The sequence below is a fragment of the Enhydra lutris genome, unplaced genomic scaffold (assembly GCF_002288905.1).
Source record: "Enhydra lutris kenyoni isolate GAN:26980312 unplaced genomic scaffold, ASM228890v2 scaffoldscaffold9, whole genome shotgun sequence".
NCBI classification, from domain to species: domain Eukaryota; kingdom Metazoa; phylum Chordata; class Mammalia; order Carnivora; family Mustelidae; genus Enhydra; species Enhydra lutris.
Genome location: NW_019154093.1, coordinates 15,111,320 through 15,130,065, shown reverse-complemented (window position 1 = coordinate 15,130,065; position 18,746 = coordinate 15,111,320). Strand labels below are relative to the sequence as shown.

Sequence of the window (18,746 nt, the reverse complement as noted above, 5' to 3'; positions counted from 1 at the left end):
CACAAAAAAAAATGAAAACAAGCCCCTGAGAAGCTATAATGAAATACTAGCTTGTGTGGGTTGCAAATATTTTTCTGATACTAGGAAACTATGGATATTTTAAGATACTTTTTATTAAAAAATAATTTCAGGTTGTGTCTTATTGCCCAAAAAATATATGTTCATTATGGAAAAGGTAAAAGATACAGATAAATTAATATGAAAATGATCAATACACCAACACAAAACTTGAACAAAGGATATGATCAGACAGTATAAGGATATGATCAGACAGCTCACAGAAAAGAAGATACAAATAACTTTTGAACAATTAAATACCTGGAATTCCTTGAGAAATGCAAATTAAAATTACCCTGAGATAACATTATTCACCAATCTTATAGGCAAAAATCAATAAACTTATTAATAGGCATCCATGTGGGGTGATGGTGGCAGTGGCATGGCATGGAGTATCAGATTCCAAGCACTGAAGGAAAATGAAAGAAAAGCATATCATAGTTTTTGGAATATAGCTAAAGCTTTACTTAGAAGGAAATTTTTAGCATTAAATGCTGTATCGGAAAAGAAGAAATGTTTCAAATCAGTGATCTCTGTTTCCACCTTAACCGGAAACCAGAAAAAGAAGATCAAATGAAATTCAAAGCAAAGGAAAGGAAATAATAAAGATCAGAGCATAAATCAATAAACAGAATATAGAAAAAAAAACAGATAAAAATCAATGAAACCAAACACTGTTTGAAAAGAAGAGTAAAATTGAAATCTCTATTCAGACTGATCAAGAAAAAAAGAGAGAAGACAAAAAAATCACCAATCCCAAGAATGAGAAAGGTGACATCACAACAAATTCTAAATACATAAAAATGATAATAAAGGAATATTGTGAACAATTTTATGTCAATAAATTAAACAACAGAAATGAAGTGGACTAATTTCTTGAAATATACAAACTACCAAAGCTCATTCAAGAATAAAGATAAGCTAGGTATATACCCAAAAGAAACAAAAACTTGGACTCAGATACTTGTACATCAGTGTTCATGGCAGCATTAATCACAGTAGCAAAAAGTTGGAAATGCGTCTATAAACAGATGTACAGATAAACAAAATGTGATCTATGCATTCAATGGAATATTAATTTGGCAATAAAAAAGAATGGAATTCTGATACATACTACAACATGGATGAGCCTTGAAAACATGCTAAGTGAAATAAAACAGACACAAAAGGAGAAATATTATATGATTCTGCTTATATGAGGTACCTAGAACTGCCACAGCAAGGAAACATCAGTGGTTGCTAAACTAGAGGGCATTTTATTAGGAAGGGGATATCTATGTAGTCCCAAAGTATCTCTCTACAAAGCACTTAATCAATCACAAAGGAAAAAAGTACAAGTCTACTATAGAGCAACCTGGTAGACATCACTTAAGTAAAGTGGCCACAGTTAATATCATAAATTCAAAGGGGCAGAAAGCAAAACAGAGGAGAAATTCATAGAGACAGAAAGTAGAATACAGAGCCTGGGGAAGTTAGGTATTATTTAATGAGTACATAGTTTCTATTTGGGATGATCAAAGTTCTGGAAATGCATAGTGGCCGTAGTTGTACAACATTGTGAATGGATGTAATGTCATTGAATTGTACCCTTAATGGTTAGAATGGTGAATTTTATATTATATATATTTTATCACAATAAAAATAATAAATAGAATTGAACATCAAAAAGAAATGAATTTGTAGTTAAAAACCTTTCCACAAAAAAAATCCAGGCCTAGATGGCTTCACTGGTAACTTCTACCAACTATTTAAGGAAGACGTAACAATTCCATATAAACTTTTCCAGAAAATTGAAGAGGAGGAAATATTTCCCAGCTCTATCTATGAAGCCAACATTACTCTGATACCAAAACCAGTCAAAAATCCTAAGAAGACTACAGACTAATAATATCCTTATGGGCATAGGTATAAAAATTCTTTTTTTTTTTTAAGATTTTATTTATTTAGGGCGCCTGGGTGGCTCAGTGGGTTAAGCCGCTGCCTTCGGCTCAGGTCATGATCTCAGGGTCCTAGGATCGAGTCCCGCATCGGGCTCTCTGCTCAGCGGGGAGCCTGCTTCCCTTCCTCTCTCCCTGCCTGCCTCTCTGCCTACTTGTGATCTCTGTCTGTCAAATAAATAAATAAAATCTTTAAAAAAAAAAAAAGATTTTATTTATTTATTTGATAGAGATTACAAGTAGTCAGAGAGGCAGGCAGGGAGAGAGGAGGAAGCAGGCTCCCCGCTGAGTAGAGAGCCAGATGTGGGGCTCGATCCCAGGACCCTGAGACCATGACCTGAGCCGAAGGCAGAGGCTTTAACCCACTGAGCCACCCAGGCACCCCAGGTATAAAAATTCTTTTTTTTTTTTAAAGATTTTATTTATTTATTTGACAGACAGATCACAAGTAGGCAGAGAGGCAGGCAGAGGGAGAGAGGGAAGCAGGCTCCCCGCTGAGCAGAGAGCCCGATGCGGGACTCGATCCCAGGACCCCGAGATCATGACCTGAGCCGAAGGCAGAGGCTTAACCCACTGAGCCACCCAGGCGTCCCCATGTATAAAAATTCTTAATAAAAATGTTAACAGATTGATCCAATAATATATTTTAAAAAGATAAAACATCACAACAAAGTAGGATTTATCTCAAGAATGTAAGGTTAGTTTAACATTCAAATATCAATCATTATGATTCACCATACTAATAGAGTAAAAAAGAAAACCCATGGGTTATTTCATCATTTTAATAATACAGAAAAAGCATTTTAAAAAAACTAACTTTAATCCCTAATAAGAACATTAAAAACTCTTAAACTAGGAAAAGAAAAAACTTCCTCAACATGATAAAGGATATCTAAGATACAACTACTCTTATACTTAATGGTAAATGATTGAATCCTTTCTTCCTAACATCAGGAACAAGGCAAAGATGTTCATTCAATGTCAAACTGGTGGTTCTATCCATTACAATAAGACAATAAAAGATAATAATAAAAGATACCCAGATTAGAAAGGAAGAAGTAGGGGAGCCTGGCTGGCTCAGTTGGTGGAGCATGCTCTTCTTGATCTCAGGGCTGTGGGTTCAAGCCCCACATTGGGTGTAGACATTACTTTAAAATAAAATATTTTTTAAAAAGAAAAGGAAGAAGTAAAACTGTCTTTATTCTCAGATAACATGCTCATCTATGTAGAAAAATCCTATGAAATCTATAAGAAGCTATTAGAATTAATAATGAATTTAGCAAGGTTACAGGATACAGGATCAATATATAGAAATCAATATGCCAGCAATGAACAATCAGAAATTGAAATTTTAAAAATTACTATTAAAATAGTATAAAGAAAATATGAAATACTTGAAAATAAACTTGACAAAAGATGTCCAAAACCTATACAATGAAAATCATAAAATATTGCTGAGAGAAATGAAAGAAGACCTAAGTAAATGGAAAGACATACTACACTTAATGGATTAGAGGACTCAATATTATTAAATGTTGATTTTTTACAAATTGATGTATAGATTCAATGCAATTCCAGTCAAAATCCTAACAGCCTTTGGGATAGATACTGGCTATCTGATTATAAAATTTGTATGAAAATGCAGAGGACCTAGAATAGCCAAAAACAACTTCTCAAAAGAAAAAAGTATTAAGACTAACACTACCTGATTTCAAGACTTCTTATAAAGCTGTAGTATTCAAAATAGGATTATTGGTGTTAAGCTAGACTGAAAAATCAATGAAAAAGGATAGTCCCAAAGTAGACTCATATATATGTGGTTAGGTTTTTTCAATAAAGGGCAAAGCCAATTCTGTTGAGAAAAATGATGGTCTTTTCAACAGATATTACAACATATACAAAAATTAACTTATGATGGATCAAGGATCTAAATGTAAAAACTAAAACTATAAAACTTTTAGAAGAAAACATTAGGAAAATCATTTTCATTTTTTGGTAAGCAAAGATTTTGGAGATAAAACACTAAAAGTACAATCCATAAAAGAAAAAATTGATAAATTGGACTTAACCAAAATTAAGAACTTTTGCTTTATGAAGTCTCTATTGAGAAAGAAACGACAAGCCACAGACGGGAGAAGTATTTGCAAATCATGTATCTCATAAAGGACTTGCCTCCAGAATATGTAAAGAATTCTCAAAACTCAGTAATAAGAAAATGAATAACCCAGTTTTTAAATGAGCAAAGATATGAAGAGATACTCTACCAAAGAAGATATTCTGATGGAAAATAAACACATGAAAAAATGTTCAATATTGTTAGTTCTTAGGGAAATGCAACAGAATCACAATAAGAAAATGGCTAAATAAAAACAAAAAACAAAAACCTATAGCAAGGAACTAGCAAGGATGTGGAGCAAGTGGAGCTTTCATATACTAACATGCAGGAACTTAAGTGGCAAAACCACTTTGAGAAACCATTTCATAATTTCCTAAAAGTTAAATGGACCCTTACACATACAGTCCAGCCATTGCATTCCTAGATATTACCCAAAGAAAGGAAAGTATGTATCTGTACAAATTATTTAATATGAATGTTCATGGCAGCTTTCTTTTTAATAACCAATAACTGGAAGCAATCCAAATATACATCCATAGGTGAACAGATAAACTGTGATATAACCATACGGTGGAATACTACTCAGTAATGAAAAGGAATAAACAGTTGATACACACTACAACATGGGTGAATCTCAAAATAATTATTGCTAAGTGAAAGGAGCTAGACCAAAGTAAAAACTACATATTGTTTTATTCCATTTATATAAAATTCTAGAAAATACACACTATAGTGACAGAAAGAAGATCAGCAGTCTCACAGGAATGGGAGCTGGGGCAAGCTATGTTGGAAGGGAAGAAGGGATCACCAGAGGTGACAAGGAAACTTTGGGGGTGATGTGTATGTTCATTATCTTGACTATAGTGATAGTTTCTTGGGGGTATACATATGTCAAAATTTATCAAGTTTTACATTTTAAAATATGTGATGATTATATGTCAGTTATACCTCAATAAAGCTATAAATAAATGCATAGTTAAGTAATGATGGCAACTTATTATAACTCATTGAATAAAATAGTTTTATCCATGAGTTTTATACTGGTTTGAGCAAATAAATGAATAGAGTAGAATGCCAGCTGATGATTGTGGAAAGAATGATGAAATGAGAATATAGCATTTGGGGGGGGAGAGACTGTATTTATATATAATACTTAGTTCAGCCTAGAAACATCAATGGATGCTAAAACTAGTGGGTGAACATTTGATTAAGGATATTTACATTATCTCAAAGTATGTTTCCACAAAATACTTGTCAATCACAAAGGGATAATGTGTAACTTTACAGTAGAGAAAGTTGGCAGACATCACTTTAATCAAATGATCACAGTTAAGACCATCAGAAATGGGTCAAGTCCAAATTATATATCACCAGTTAGGAAGCTATAAGAACTTCAGGAAACATCAGACATACCCAGATTGAAAGGCATACTTACAAAATAACTAGTTTAATCTGCAAAGTGTCAAGGTCATGAATGTCAAGGGAAGACTGAAGAATTTTTCCAAAATGACAAAGACTAAAGAGTTAGGAAAAATTAAATACAACGTATGATCTTGTTTGAAATCTGTTTGCTATAAAGTACATTATGGGAACAATTGGTGAAACTTGAATAGGATCTGTGGTAGATGGTAGTAATATATCAATATTAATTTCTTTATTTTGATGGTTGTATTGTGGGTATGTAGAAGAGTTTCCTTGCTTGCCAGAAGTGTAGACTATTCAGGAGTGATAGGGTATCATTACTTTTGAATGCTTCAAGGGTAAGAAAAGATCTCTCTGTACTATTCTTGAAACATTTCTGTAAGTTTGAAATTATTTCAAAATAAAAGAAAACATTTTGATAAAACATTGTGTTTGCAAAGGTGTGGACTGGGAGTATAGATTGGTAATCCTTTGTGGAGGGCAATTTGGCATATCTATGAAAATTACAGTGCACATATCCTTTGACCCAGCAATTTCATTTCTAGGATTTTATCTTACAAATGTATTTATACCCAAATGTGAAATGATGTTTGCACTAGGTTATTTGGTCCAGCATTGTTTGTAATTGTGAAATATTTGAAATATTCTAAGTATTCATCAATAGGAGGCTGATTAAGTATATTATGTCCAAAATCTCTTACATGGAATTCCAAAATCTGAAAAATTTTGAAAATCCAAACTTTTTTTAAGTTTCACAGCAAAACCTCACCTTCACTGACATTAGGCATTAGTTGTTCCTCAGCACTCTTAGTCATATATATCTTTGCTGTTCACCAGTAATGTGTTGCCTTCTTTGTGTTGTTGTCATTTTGTCCATTTGAGTTTAACTGTCCTGTAAAAATGTCTGGAAAATTGAAGATAAGAATAAGAAGAAATGGAAGCATCCATCATTTTCAGTAGCACAGAACATAGAGTTAGTGTAGAAGCTTAATCAGGTATGTCTGTGAGGCATCTTACTAAAGAATAGGGTGTGGGAATTAACACAACATATGACTTGAAAAAAATAGAGTGTTGCAGTTTTACCAGGACAACAATGACCAGAACTAATGAAGAACAGATTTCAGAGGGGAAAAAATGACTGCTGAAATGACCGTGATTGCATAGATTCAACAATGAAGCAGTGTGACTATGCCCCCGATTGGGTTTTGGTCATGAAAAAAGCTAGACTATGTCATGAAGGACTGAGTATATTTAAGGTGAGTATAAAAGATCAGAATTGGCTGTAGAAATTTCAGAAGCATCATAGTATAAAATATCTGAACATCTATGATGAAGAAGCTTCTACCTACCATGAAGTCAACAAAAAAGTAGACACTAAAATTTTATTGACTAGAAGTCTAAATACGTCAGAACTTTGCTACTGGAAATGTAGTCAGTGGACAAACGGCATTGATAACAACTGGAAGCTTGTTAGAAATGTGAATTCCCAGACCTACTGAATTAGAATCTCTGTGGGTGAAGCCCAAGAATCTATATTTAAACAAATTCTCAAGATGACTTTTATGTTCACTAAGGTTGTAGAAGCACTGAGATAGAGCAATCTGATATCAAAAAAATACTGAATAAAGTATGTGCCTATTGTACATTTCTTGCAAGATAGAAAAATTGCTAAAATGGTGTTAACCCAAAGAAGCATGAGACTAGTATTGATGACAATGGTGAGATATAACAGATGGAAAAAAATCTCCATAGGTAATACAGGGGAAATGTATGAGCATTTACTTAGCCTTGAATAATACATATTTAGCAGTGAAGATCTTAAATCTGCTTATTTAATTAAGCAGACTGCTTATCTAGAAAACCATATTAATGAGATATATTACCCTAGAACTACACATTTTTAAAGGTCATCTATTGTAGTGTGGTATTGCTTTATCATTAAAGAACCCCATTCCTGGCCCATCATTAAATACCTAATTCTAATCTTTGGTGACAGTAATAACAAACCTGATGAAACCTTTTGTCCAAGATCCTCGAGAAACCAAATGTAGCAAATATTTAGGCATGTGTATGTAGAAATATTTAGTTTGGTTTTAGGTTTTAGGTTTTATTGAATGTTTTCTTAGAAATAAAGAATACCAAGTATTTATGGTCTATATCACACCATTTCATTTCTCAGTTTAAAGCTGTTATTGATAAATAACAATACTTATTTTGCTCTTCATCCCAAATAGTGTGAATATTTATTCATTCACAGTGTGTTTAATTATGGGATCTTGCCCCAAGCCCACTGCAAAAATTATGTATAATGTATACATAAATTATCTTTCTATAAAAAAAATTCTGAATTCCAAAACACATTCAAAGAGTTTTGAATAAGGAGTTGTGAATCTGTACACCCATAAATGGAATATTATGCAGCCATTTAATAGAAAAGAAGATCTTTATATACTGATGTGGAAGAATCTCCAAGATATGTTGATATGTGGGGGGAAAAAACATGCAAATCTTTGTATACTAGGCTACCATTTGTGGGGTTTTTTGTTTGTTTGTTTTTAAGGAGAGGAACTAGATAATGTATTTCCTTATTATCTGTAGAGTATTCTGGAAGGTAATTCAAGAACTCATAATATTGGCTGCATAGGGTTAGAAGTGGGTGAATGAGCATCAGGGGTGAGGGGAAGAAAGAACTTTTAATTATTTACCTTTTGTGTCATTTCAACATTGAACCATGTGAATATTTCTAAATTCATAAATTATAAATATCAATAGAAACTGTTTAAATCAAAATGCAAAGATTTTTTTTAAATGGTGGGATGGGGTACCTAAGAATAGAATATCTGAGAACTGTAGGACAATTAGAAAGATACCCAACATATACATAATGGGAATACTAGGAGAAGAACGAAAGGAGCAAAAGAAATATTTGAAGTAATAATGGCTCAGAATTTTCCAGTTAGTGACAGACACCAGAACACATATCCAGGAAGCTCAGAGAAAACCAAGTATGAACACCAAAATATTTTCTCCTAAACATATCATACTCAAACTGCAGAAAACCAAAGACCAAGAAATCTTGAAAGAAGCCAGAGAACAAAACTACCTTACCTATAGAGAAACAAGGATAAGAATTATATCACTTCACAAACCACGCAAGCAAGAAGAGAATGAAGTGAAATATGTAAGGTGTTGAAAGAAAAAAAAACAAAAACAAAAAACCACCAACCCAGAATTTGGTATCCAAATAAATTATCCTCCAGAAGTAAAGGAGAAATAAAGACTTTCTCAGACAAAAACTGAGAAGTTTATTGCTGATAGACCTTCTTTGCAAGAAGTCCTTCAGAGAGGGGTGCCTGGGTGGCTCAGTGGGTTAAAGCCTCTGCCTTTGGCTCAGGTCATGGTCTCAGGGTCCTGGGATCGAGCCCTGCATTGGGCTCTCTGTTCGGCGGGGAACCTGCTTCCTCCTTTCTCTCTCTGCCTGCTTCTCTGACTACTTGTGATCTCTGTCTATCAAATAAATAAATAAAATCTTAAAAAAAAAAAACTCATAAAAAATAAAGAAGTCCTTCAGAAAAAAGGAAAATAATACAGATGTAAAACTCAGATCTACATAAAGGAAGGAAGAATGTTAGAAAAGAGACAAATGAGGGCGCCTGGGTGGCTCAGTGGGTTAAGCCTCTGCCTTCGGCTCAGGTCATGATCTCAGGGTCCTGGGATCGAGGCCCGCATCGGGCTCTCTGCTCAGCGGGGAGCCTGCTTTCTCCTCTCTCTCTATGCCTGCCTCTCTGCATACTTCTGATCTCTCTCTCTCTGTTTCAAATAAATAAATAAAATCTTAAAAAAAAAAAAAAGACAAATGAAGGTAAAATAAAACCTTTGGGGTTTTTTAAAATTCCTACTTAAACTAATAGATAACTGCTTGTTTAAAGTAAAATAATAATAGCAGGGGCACCTGGCTGGCTCAGTCGATACAACATGTGACTCTTGATCTCGGGTGTGTAAGTTTGAGCCCTATGTTGGGTGTAGAGATTACATAAAAATAAAATCTTAGGGGCGCATGGTTGGCTCAGTCAGTTAAGCATCCAACTCTTGATTTCAGCTTGGGTCATGATCTCAAGGTTGTGAGATCGAGTGTTGCATCTGGCTCCATGATGGACGTGGAACCTGCTTAAGATATTCTCTCTCTCTTCCTCCCTTTAAAAAACAAACAAACAAACAAACTTTTAAGGAATTTTAAATAATAGTAGCAATATATTGGGTAATTATAGCCTAAAGACAAGTGAAATGAATGACAGCAATGATATTACAGAAGGAAAGGAAAAAATTGAGAATAGTATTATAAGGCATCTTATGAACTGTTATAGTTATTTAAAAATGAACTTAGATTCATTGTAAATGTATACTGCAACTCTAGGGCAAATGCTAAAAGAATTTTTGAGAGAAGTATAATTGATAAGAGAGAAAATTAAATAAAAAGAGATCAATGTAAGCCAGAGATGGCCAAAAAGGGAGGAGATTTTTAAAAGGAGGGGGGCACCTGGGTGGCTTGGTTGGTTAAAGTGGCTGCCTTGGCTCAGGTCATGATCTCAGCGTCCTGGGATCGAGCCCTGTATTGGGCTCCCCACTCAGTGGGAAGCCTGCTTCTCCCTCTCCCACCTTCCACTCTGCCTACTTGTGCTCTCTCTCTATCTCTCTGTCGAATAAATAAATAAGATCTTAAAAAAAAAAACAAAAATGAAGAACAAGTATGAATAGAAAATAGTTAATAAATATGGTAGATATTATTCCAACTATATCAGTAATCACTTTAAATGTTATGGTCTAAATATGCCAATTAAAAGATAGAGACTGGAGTGGAGCCTGGGTGGCTGAGTGGGTTAGGCCTCTGCTTTCGGCTCAGGTCATGATCATTTCCAGGGTCCTGGGATCGAGCCCTGCATTGGGCTCTCTACTCGGTGGGGGGCCTGCTTCCCCCCTCTCCCCCTGCTTCTCTGCCTACTTGTGATCTCTCTCTCTGTCAAATAAATAAATAAAATCTTTTTATAAATAAATAAAATATAGAGATTGGAGCTCCTGGGTGGCTTAGTCAGTTGAGCATCCAACTCTTGATTTCCACTTGCGTCATGATCTCAAGTGTGCTAGGATCCAGCCCTGAGTCAGGCTCCATGCTCAGCAGGGAGCCTGCTTGAGAGTTCTCTCCCTTTCTCTCTGTCCCTACCTTTCCCCATGGATAAATATTAAAAAAATATAAAAATCTTTAATAGAAACTGACAGAGCAAATTTAAAACAAAAACAAAAAACCAAAGGCCTAATTATATGTTGTCTACAAGAAACCGGTTTAAATATAAAGACACAGGTGCCTGGGTGGCTCAATGGGTTAAGGCCTCTGCCTTCGGCTCAGGTCTTGATCCCAGGGTCCTGGGATCAGAGTCCCGCATCGGGCTCTTTGCTCAGCGGGGAGCCTGCTTCCTCCTCTCTCTCTACCTGCCTCTCTGCCTACTTGTGATCTCTCTCTCTGTCAAATAAATAAAAAACTTAAATACACACACACACACAATATATAAAGACACAGACTAAAAGTAAAGGGAAGGACCTAAGTAAAAGAGCTAAAGCCATAAACTTCATAGAAGAAAATATAGGGATAAATCTTTATGACCTCAGACTTGTCAGTGAATTCTTAAATATGACACCAAAGGATGAACAGCAAAGGAAAAAAATAAGTTCTACCTCATCAAAATTAAAAGCTTTTGGGGGTGTCTGACTGCCTTGATTGGTGGAGCATGTGACTCGATCTCAGGGTTATAAGTTCAAGCCCCACCTTGTATGTAGAGGTGACTTAAAAGTAAAATATTGAAAAAAAATTAAAAGCTTTTAATGAATATTGTCAAGAAAGTAAAAAGGCAACTTACAGGATGGAAGAAAATATTTGTAAATCATATACCTGATAAGGGCTTAATATATAAATCTATAAAGAACTACAACTCAACAAAAGAAAGACAACCCATTTTTAAATGGGCAAAAGATTTGAAGAAATATTTCTCCAAAGGAGATATATAAGTAATAAACAAATGAAAAGGTACTCAACATCATTAGTCATTAAGGAAATGCAAATTAATACCACAGTGAGATACTACTTCATGCCCACTAGGATGGCTTTTATAAAAAAAATAATGATGTGTTGGCAAGGATGTGGAGAAATTGAATTGTTGTACATTGCCAGTGGGAATGTAAAGTGGTACAGCTGTTGTGGAAAATAGTTTGTTCCTGAAAATTTTACCTTTTTTTTTTTGAAGATTTTATTTATTTATTTGAGAGAACAAGAGAGCATTGAATGGGGGGGGGGGGGGCAGTTGGGAGGGAGAGAGGGAAAACAGTCTTCCCACAAACAGGGAGCCCAATGCGGGCATCAATCCCAGAACCCTGAGATCACGACCTGCGTCGAAGGCAGATGCTTAACCAACTGAGCCACCCAGGTGCCTCTAATTTTTTTTTTCTTTAATGTAAGCTCTTCACCCAGTGTGGGGCCTGAACTCATGACCCCAAGAGCAGGAGTCACAGGTTCCAGTGACCAAGCCAGCCAGGCATACATGTTCCTGAAAATTTTAGATAGAATTACCATATAACCCAGTTATTCCACTTCTAGGTATATACCCAAAAGAATGAAAAAGAGGGACTCAAACAGATATTTACACATCAGTGTTCATTGCAACATTATTCGTAACAGCCAAAAAATTGGAAACAACCCAAGTGTCTGTCAGCTTACAAACAGATAAGTAAAATGTGGTATATACATACAATGGAATATTAAATCATGAAAAGAAATGACATTCTGATAACATTCTACAACGTGGGGGATCTCTGAAGACATGCTAAGTGAAATAATCCAGATACAAAATTTTTAAATATATGATTATATGAAAATAGCTAAAACAGGCAAATTAAAAAAGACAGAAAGTAGATTAGAGTTTTACCAGGGGCTTCTGTTTGGGGTGATTAAAAAATTTTACAGGGGCGCCTGGTGGCTCAGTGGGTTAAGCCTCTGCCTTCGGCTCAAGTCATGATCTCAGGGTCTTGGGATCGAGTCCCGCATCAGGCTCTCTGCTTGGCAGAGAGCCTGCTTCCCCCTTTCTCTCTGCCTGCCTCTCTGCCTACTTGTGATCTCTCTCTCTCTCTCTCTCTGTATGTGTCCAAAAAAAAAAATTAAAAATTTTACAAATAGTGGTAATATTTACACAACATTTTGAATGTGATGAGCACCATTCAGTTGTACACTTAAAAATGGTTAAAATGGCAAGTTTGATTATATATATTAACCACAAATTAGATAGCTAGATAGATAGATAAATGAATCAGCACTCCCTAAGAAAGAGTGCTAGAACAAGCAAAAAGACTCAAACAAAAGTACAAACAGTGAACATCCCTGGGCTTCATTTTTATCTCAGTACCTTTAGGAAGATATTTAATTTCTCTATGACTGAGCTTATATGCTTTACCTTTCAAATATTTTTTACTAAAAACAAAGGCCACAGATGCCTGGATGCCTCAGTCAGTTAAGCATCTGTCTCTTGATTTTGGCTCCAGTAAGGATCTCAGTGTCATGGGATCAAGCCCTTCATCAGGCTCTGTGCTGAGCATGGAACTTACTGGAGATTTTTTTCCTCTCCCCGTCCGCCTACTTCTGTGCTCTCTCTCTTAAAAAAAAAAAAAAAAGAAAGAAAAGAAAAGAAAAGAAAAAATAGAGGCCAGGGCTTTAAACCAACAGAGTATCAACACTCTGGCCCTCACTTTCCACACCCTATAGTCTCACTGCCAGACTAGCCACACTGAAAGCAGGAGGAGTCTGGAAAAGATACTCTCCCAAGAAAGCATGCCAGTTTGTTATTTTCACCTTTAAAAATATTTCTTAAATTAAATATTTCTTAAGCACAATTTCTTCAACAACAACAAAATGTGGAGAAAGGTATACCATGCTAACACAAATCAAAAGAAAGCTGGAGTATATGTATAAATTTCACACAAAACAGACTTTAAAACATGGAAAATTACAGGGATAAAGAGGGTTATTCCAAGAAGACAAAATAATCCTTAATGAGTATGCATTTAACAACGGAACACCAAAATATGTGAAACAAAAATTGATATAGCCAAGAGGAATAGACAAATTCACTATTATAGTTGGAGAATTCAACATTCTTCTATCAATAATTGATAAATCTAGCAGGTAGAAAATCAGGATATACTTGAACTAAATTGCAATATTAATGAACTGGGTCCAATTAACATTTATAGTATACTTCATCAAAGAACAGAATACACATTCTTCTCAAACTCACATGGAACACTCACCAAGACAGACCACATTCTGGACCATAAAACACACCTAAGTAATTTAAAAGAAATCATACAAAGTACACTCTCAGCCCACAGTGGAATTAAACTAGAAATCAATAACAGAAAGATAACTGGATTTTTTCCAGGAAACAGTCTGAGGGTCTTAGAGGGGAGTGGGGTGGGGGGATGGGTTAGCCCGTGAGGGCACGTATTGCGTGGAGCACTGGGTGTTTTATGCAAACAATGATTCATGAAACACTAATTACATCAAAAACTAATGATGTACTGTATGGTGACTAACATTATAATAAAAAGAAATGACTGGAAAATTCCAAAGTACATGGAGCTCAAACAACATACTTCTAAATTGCACATAGGTCAAAGAAGAAATCTTGGGAAATTTCTTAATATTTTGAACTAAATGAAAATTAAAATACAAATGATCAAAATGTAGGGGATGGGGCTCCTGGGTGGCTCAGTTGGTTAAGCAACTGCCTTCAGCTCAGGTCATGATCCTGAAGTCCCAGAATCGAGGACCGCATCGGGCTCCCAGCTCCATGGGGAGTCTGCTTCTCCCTCTGTCCTTCTCCTCCCTCATGCTCTCTCTCATTGTCTCTCTCTCAAATAAATAAAATATTTTTTTTAATGTAGGGGATGCAGCAAAAACAGTGCTTGAAGGGGAATTTATAGCATTAAATCCATAGGTTACAAAAGAAAGAAAATTTATAATTAATCTATCACCTCACCCCTCTTAGAATGGTTATTATTTAAAAAAACAAGAAATAACTAGTGCTGGCAAGGATATGGAGGAAAAATGAACCCTAATGAAGTGTTGGTAGAAATGCACATTGTTATAGCTACTTTGGAGAACAGTATGGAGCTTCCTCAAAAATATAAGGTAGAACTACCATATATGGTCCAGCAATCCCACTTCTGAGTATATACCCAAAGGAAATGAAATCACTATCTCAAAGACTTATCTGCACCCCTGTATTTATTGCATTGCAGCATTATTCACAATATCCAAGATTTGGAAACAACCTACATGTCCAACAACAGATAAATAGATATAGCGCACACGCACACACATACACAGGAATATTATTAAGCCATAAAAAAAGAAAATCCAGGGGCGCCTGGGTGGCTCAGTGGGTTAGGCCTCTGCCTTCGGCTCAGGTCGTGATCCCGGGGTCCTGGGATCGAGCCCCGCATCGGGCTCTCTGCTCAGCGGGGAGCCTGCTTCCTTCTCTCTCTCTCTGCCTGCCTCTCTGCCTACTGTGATCTCTCTCTGTCTGTCAAATAAATAAATAAAATCTTTAAAAAAAAAAAAAAAAAGAAAATCCAGCCACTTACAATAACATAGGTGAGCCTTAAGGGCATTGTGTTTAGTTTTATAGATACAGATACATATATCCAAAAAAGACAAATATGGCATGATCTCACTTATATGTGAATCTAAAAATGCCAAACTCATGGAAACAGAGGGTTGATTGGTTGTTGCCAGGGCCTGAGGGTTGGGAGAAATTAAATAAGTTCTTGGAATCTACTGTAAGACATGGTGACTGTAGTTAACAATACTGTTTTGTATACTTAAAATCTGCTAAGAGAATAGATCTTAAATGTTCTTATCACACACACGCACACACAAAGGTAATGAAGTGAGGTGATGAATGTGTTACTTAACCTTATTGTGATAATCTGCAGTATGTATATCAAGTCACACTGTATGCCTTAAACTTACACAATGTTCTATGTCAATTATATCTCAATAAAGTTGGGGAGAAATAAAAATCAATAATCTAAGCTTCCATGTTAGAAAACTAAAGAAAGAAGAGCAATATAAACTTAAAGCTAGCAGAAGAAATAATAAAAATTAGAGAAAAAAATCAATGAAATTGAAAATTGGAAGAAAATGCAGAAAACTCAAAGCATAAAGTACCTCTTTGAAAATATCACTAAAATTGATAATTCTCTAGCCAGGCTAATGAAGAAAAGAGAACACATAACTTACTAATATCATAAATGATATTAAACATTAAAAGGATAACAAAGAAAATTACAAACAACTGTATTAACACAAATTTGATATCTTCAATAATGAATGGACCAATTCCTTGAAAAACACAATCTACCAAAACTTATATCTGGAGAAATAAAAAAATCTGAATAGGCATACATCTGTTAAAATATTTGCATCTGTAATCTCTCAGACAGAAAGCACTTGGCCTCAATGACTTCACTGGTGAGTTATATCAAATATTTAAGGAATAAATGAGGCAAATTCTCTAAAATCTGTTCTAGAAAAAAGAAGCAGAACACCTTCTACCTCATCTTATGATGCCAGCATTACTCTAATACCAAAACCAGATAAAGACAATAGAGGAAAACTGCAAACTGACATCACTAATGAATGACCTTATCTCAACAAAATAATAGCAAATTGAATCCAACAAAGTATAAAAAAAAATTATAAACCATGACAAAGTAGGATTTATTCCAGATATATAAGGCTGTTTCAGCACTGGAAAACCAATTAATGTAACTCATCACATCATCAGACTAAAGAAGAAAGATTATATAATTTTATTAATATATACAAGAAAAATATTTGGCAAAAATCCAACACCTATTCATGATAACAACAACAACTTAGCAACCAGGAATAGAAAAGAACCAACTCAACTTTATAAAGAATATCTACAAAGAACCTATAGCTATCATCACACTTACTCAAGAGAAACTAAATACTTTCCCCTGAAAATCAGGAATAGGGTAAGAATGTTCCTTCTCACCCACTCCCATTCAGCGTTTTACTAGAAGCACTAGCAAATGCAGTAAGACAAGAAAGGGATAAAACATACATAGTCTAGGAAAGAAGAAATAAAACTGCCTTTGTTGGCAATTCAGATGATTTCCTAACCCCAAAGAATCAACAACAACAACAAAAAACCAGGATAAGTAACTTGATCAAGGTTGCAGGATACAAGGTTAATATACAAAAATCACCGTTTTCTAAATGCTTTTTTTAAAAGTATTCCACATGTTGGGGCGCCTGGGTGGCTCAGTGGGTTAAAGCTGCTGCCTTCGGCTCAGGTCATGATCCCGGGGTCCTCGGATCGAGACCCACATCGGGCTCTCTGCTCAGTGGCGAGCCTGCTTCCCCTTCTCTCTCTGCCTACTTGTGATTTCTCTCTCTGTCAAATAAATAAATTAATTTTAAAAAAATCCCACCTCCTAATACCATCACATTTAGGGGTAGGGTTTAAAAAAAAAAAGTATTCCACATGTTGCACATACTTTTAATCTGCTCCCATAAAACATCCTAGTTTGTGGCCCATACATTATTCACCTTAAGAATTAAAGATTTTATGCAAAATTTAAAATCTGTACAAACAAAAATCTACTATATGATTTCACTTATATGTGGAATCTAAACAACAAATGAATAAACAAAAAGCAGAAACAGACCTATAAATACAGAAAACAAACTGGTGATTGCCAGAGGGGAGGGAAGTAAGGGATGAGCAAAATGGGTAGAGGGGAATGGGAGGCACATGCCTCCAGTTACAGAATGAACACATCACAGGGATGAAAGGTACAGCATAGGGAGCTGCAGTGAGAGGCAGACAGTGGGATTAGCATATTTCTTGATAATAATGTGGCTTCCTGTGTCCTGTATAAGTAGTTCTCAAAAGTCAGGTGTTCATAAAAATTATTTCTGGCACTTAAGGAGTCAAGGGGAAGAAGGTGAAGGGTAGAGGCAGATGAACAGGTGGTGAGAAGTGAATTCATATGGGTGCCTGGTGAACGAAGCAGTGTTCATTGGGTTTAGTGGAGACAGAGATTGTCTACCCAAAAGGGATGGTAGCATTCAGAATTATTCAGTGAATTGATAGCAGCCAGTTCAGCCGGTATCTATGTGATCAGTAGACTATTCAGGGAGACTTTAAAGAAGACCTGTCACTGCCCCTTCTCTCTGCACCTATAGGGGATACTCTGAGGCTCCGAACAATTCTGGAAGCAATACAGAAGCACATCCATTCTTCCTCCCTCATCTTCAAACTGGCCCAAGATGCATTCAAGATTGCCACTCCCACAGATAGTAGTACTGACAGCACCCTGCTCAACGTGGCCCTGGAGCTGGGGTTACAGGTATGGAGGAGGAATAGGTTATCCCTGCTTTAGGCTTCTGGCGTAGTGATTATTGGTAGAAGATAAGATCCCAGAGGCACTGGGCATGAACCAGCTAAGCCCAGTTCTTTCTGTGTCCCCAGAACACAACTTTTCAACTAGGCTTCTAGGTAAGGATCTCCAAATTGAGCTCCATTTTGAAGTTAAGGCCAGAAGCAATGTAGCTTTAGGCTCCATCGGTACCCCATTTTCTCTCCACCCCTCCCCATTCCTCCCAAGTCAAGTCAATAATAAGGTGTGACAGTAAGGACTTCATTACAGGTCATCAGAGAAATCTTCTATCTGATTGGTGGGAGGGGTGGGCAGAAATTAAACAAACCTGTCTGTACTTATCAGAGATGGCTGCTTAATAGACACTTGTTGCATAAATGGATGGTAAGGGGATGTGGGGATGTAGAAGTCCAACAGTTACGCTTAGCCAAGTGGAAATGCCTCTTTTTTGCTCAGGTGATGAGGATGACCTTATCAACTCTTAACTGGAGGCGCCGGGAGATGGTGCGGTGGTTGGTGACATGTGCTACAGAAGTGGGTGAGTCTCCCACTTCCCTCTAATCCCCAGGGAAAGGAGTTCTTAGGCCCTACTCTTGGAACAAGACAGTGAATCCTTAAAGCTCTCATATTCCTTTTACTGATGGCCTGGGAAAGCATGGGGCTGCTGATGGGAAAGATGGCCTTTATTTACCTAGCCCAAG

General features: G+C 36.0%; 1 protein-coding gene across 1 annotated transcript in view; it reads left to right on the top strand.

Annotated features, from left to right (window-relative positions):
* LOC111143185 (zinc finger SWIM-type containing 5) overlaps nt 1-18,746 on the top strand; it is a 218,741-nt gene that overhangs the window by 196,678 nt on the left and 3,317 nt on the right. The window contains exons 12-13 of the mRNA XM_022496715.1: nt 17,852-18,015; nt 18,502-18,583. Of these exons, the coding sequence (XP_022352423.1) occupies nt 17,852-18,015; nt 18,502-18,583 (246 nt within the window). The remainder of the gene's footprint in view (nt 1-17,851; nt 18,016-18,501; nt 18,584-18,746) is intronic.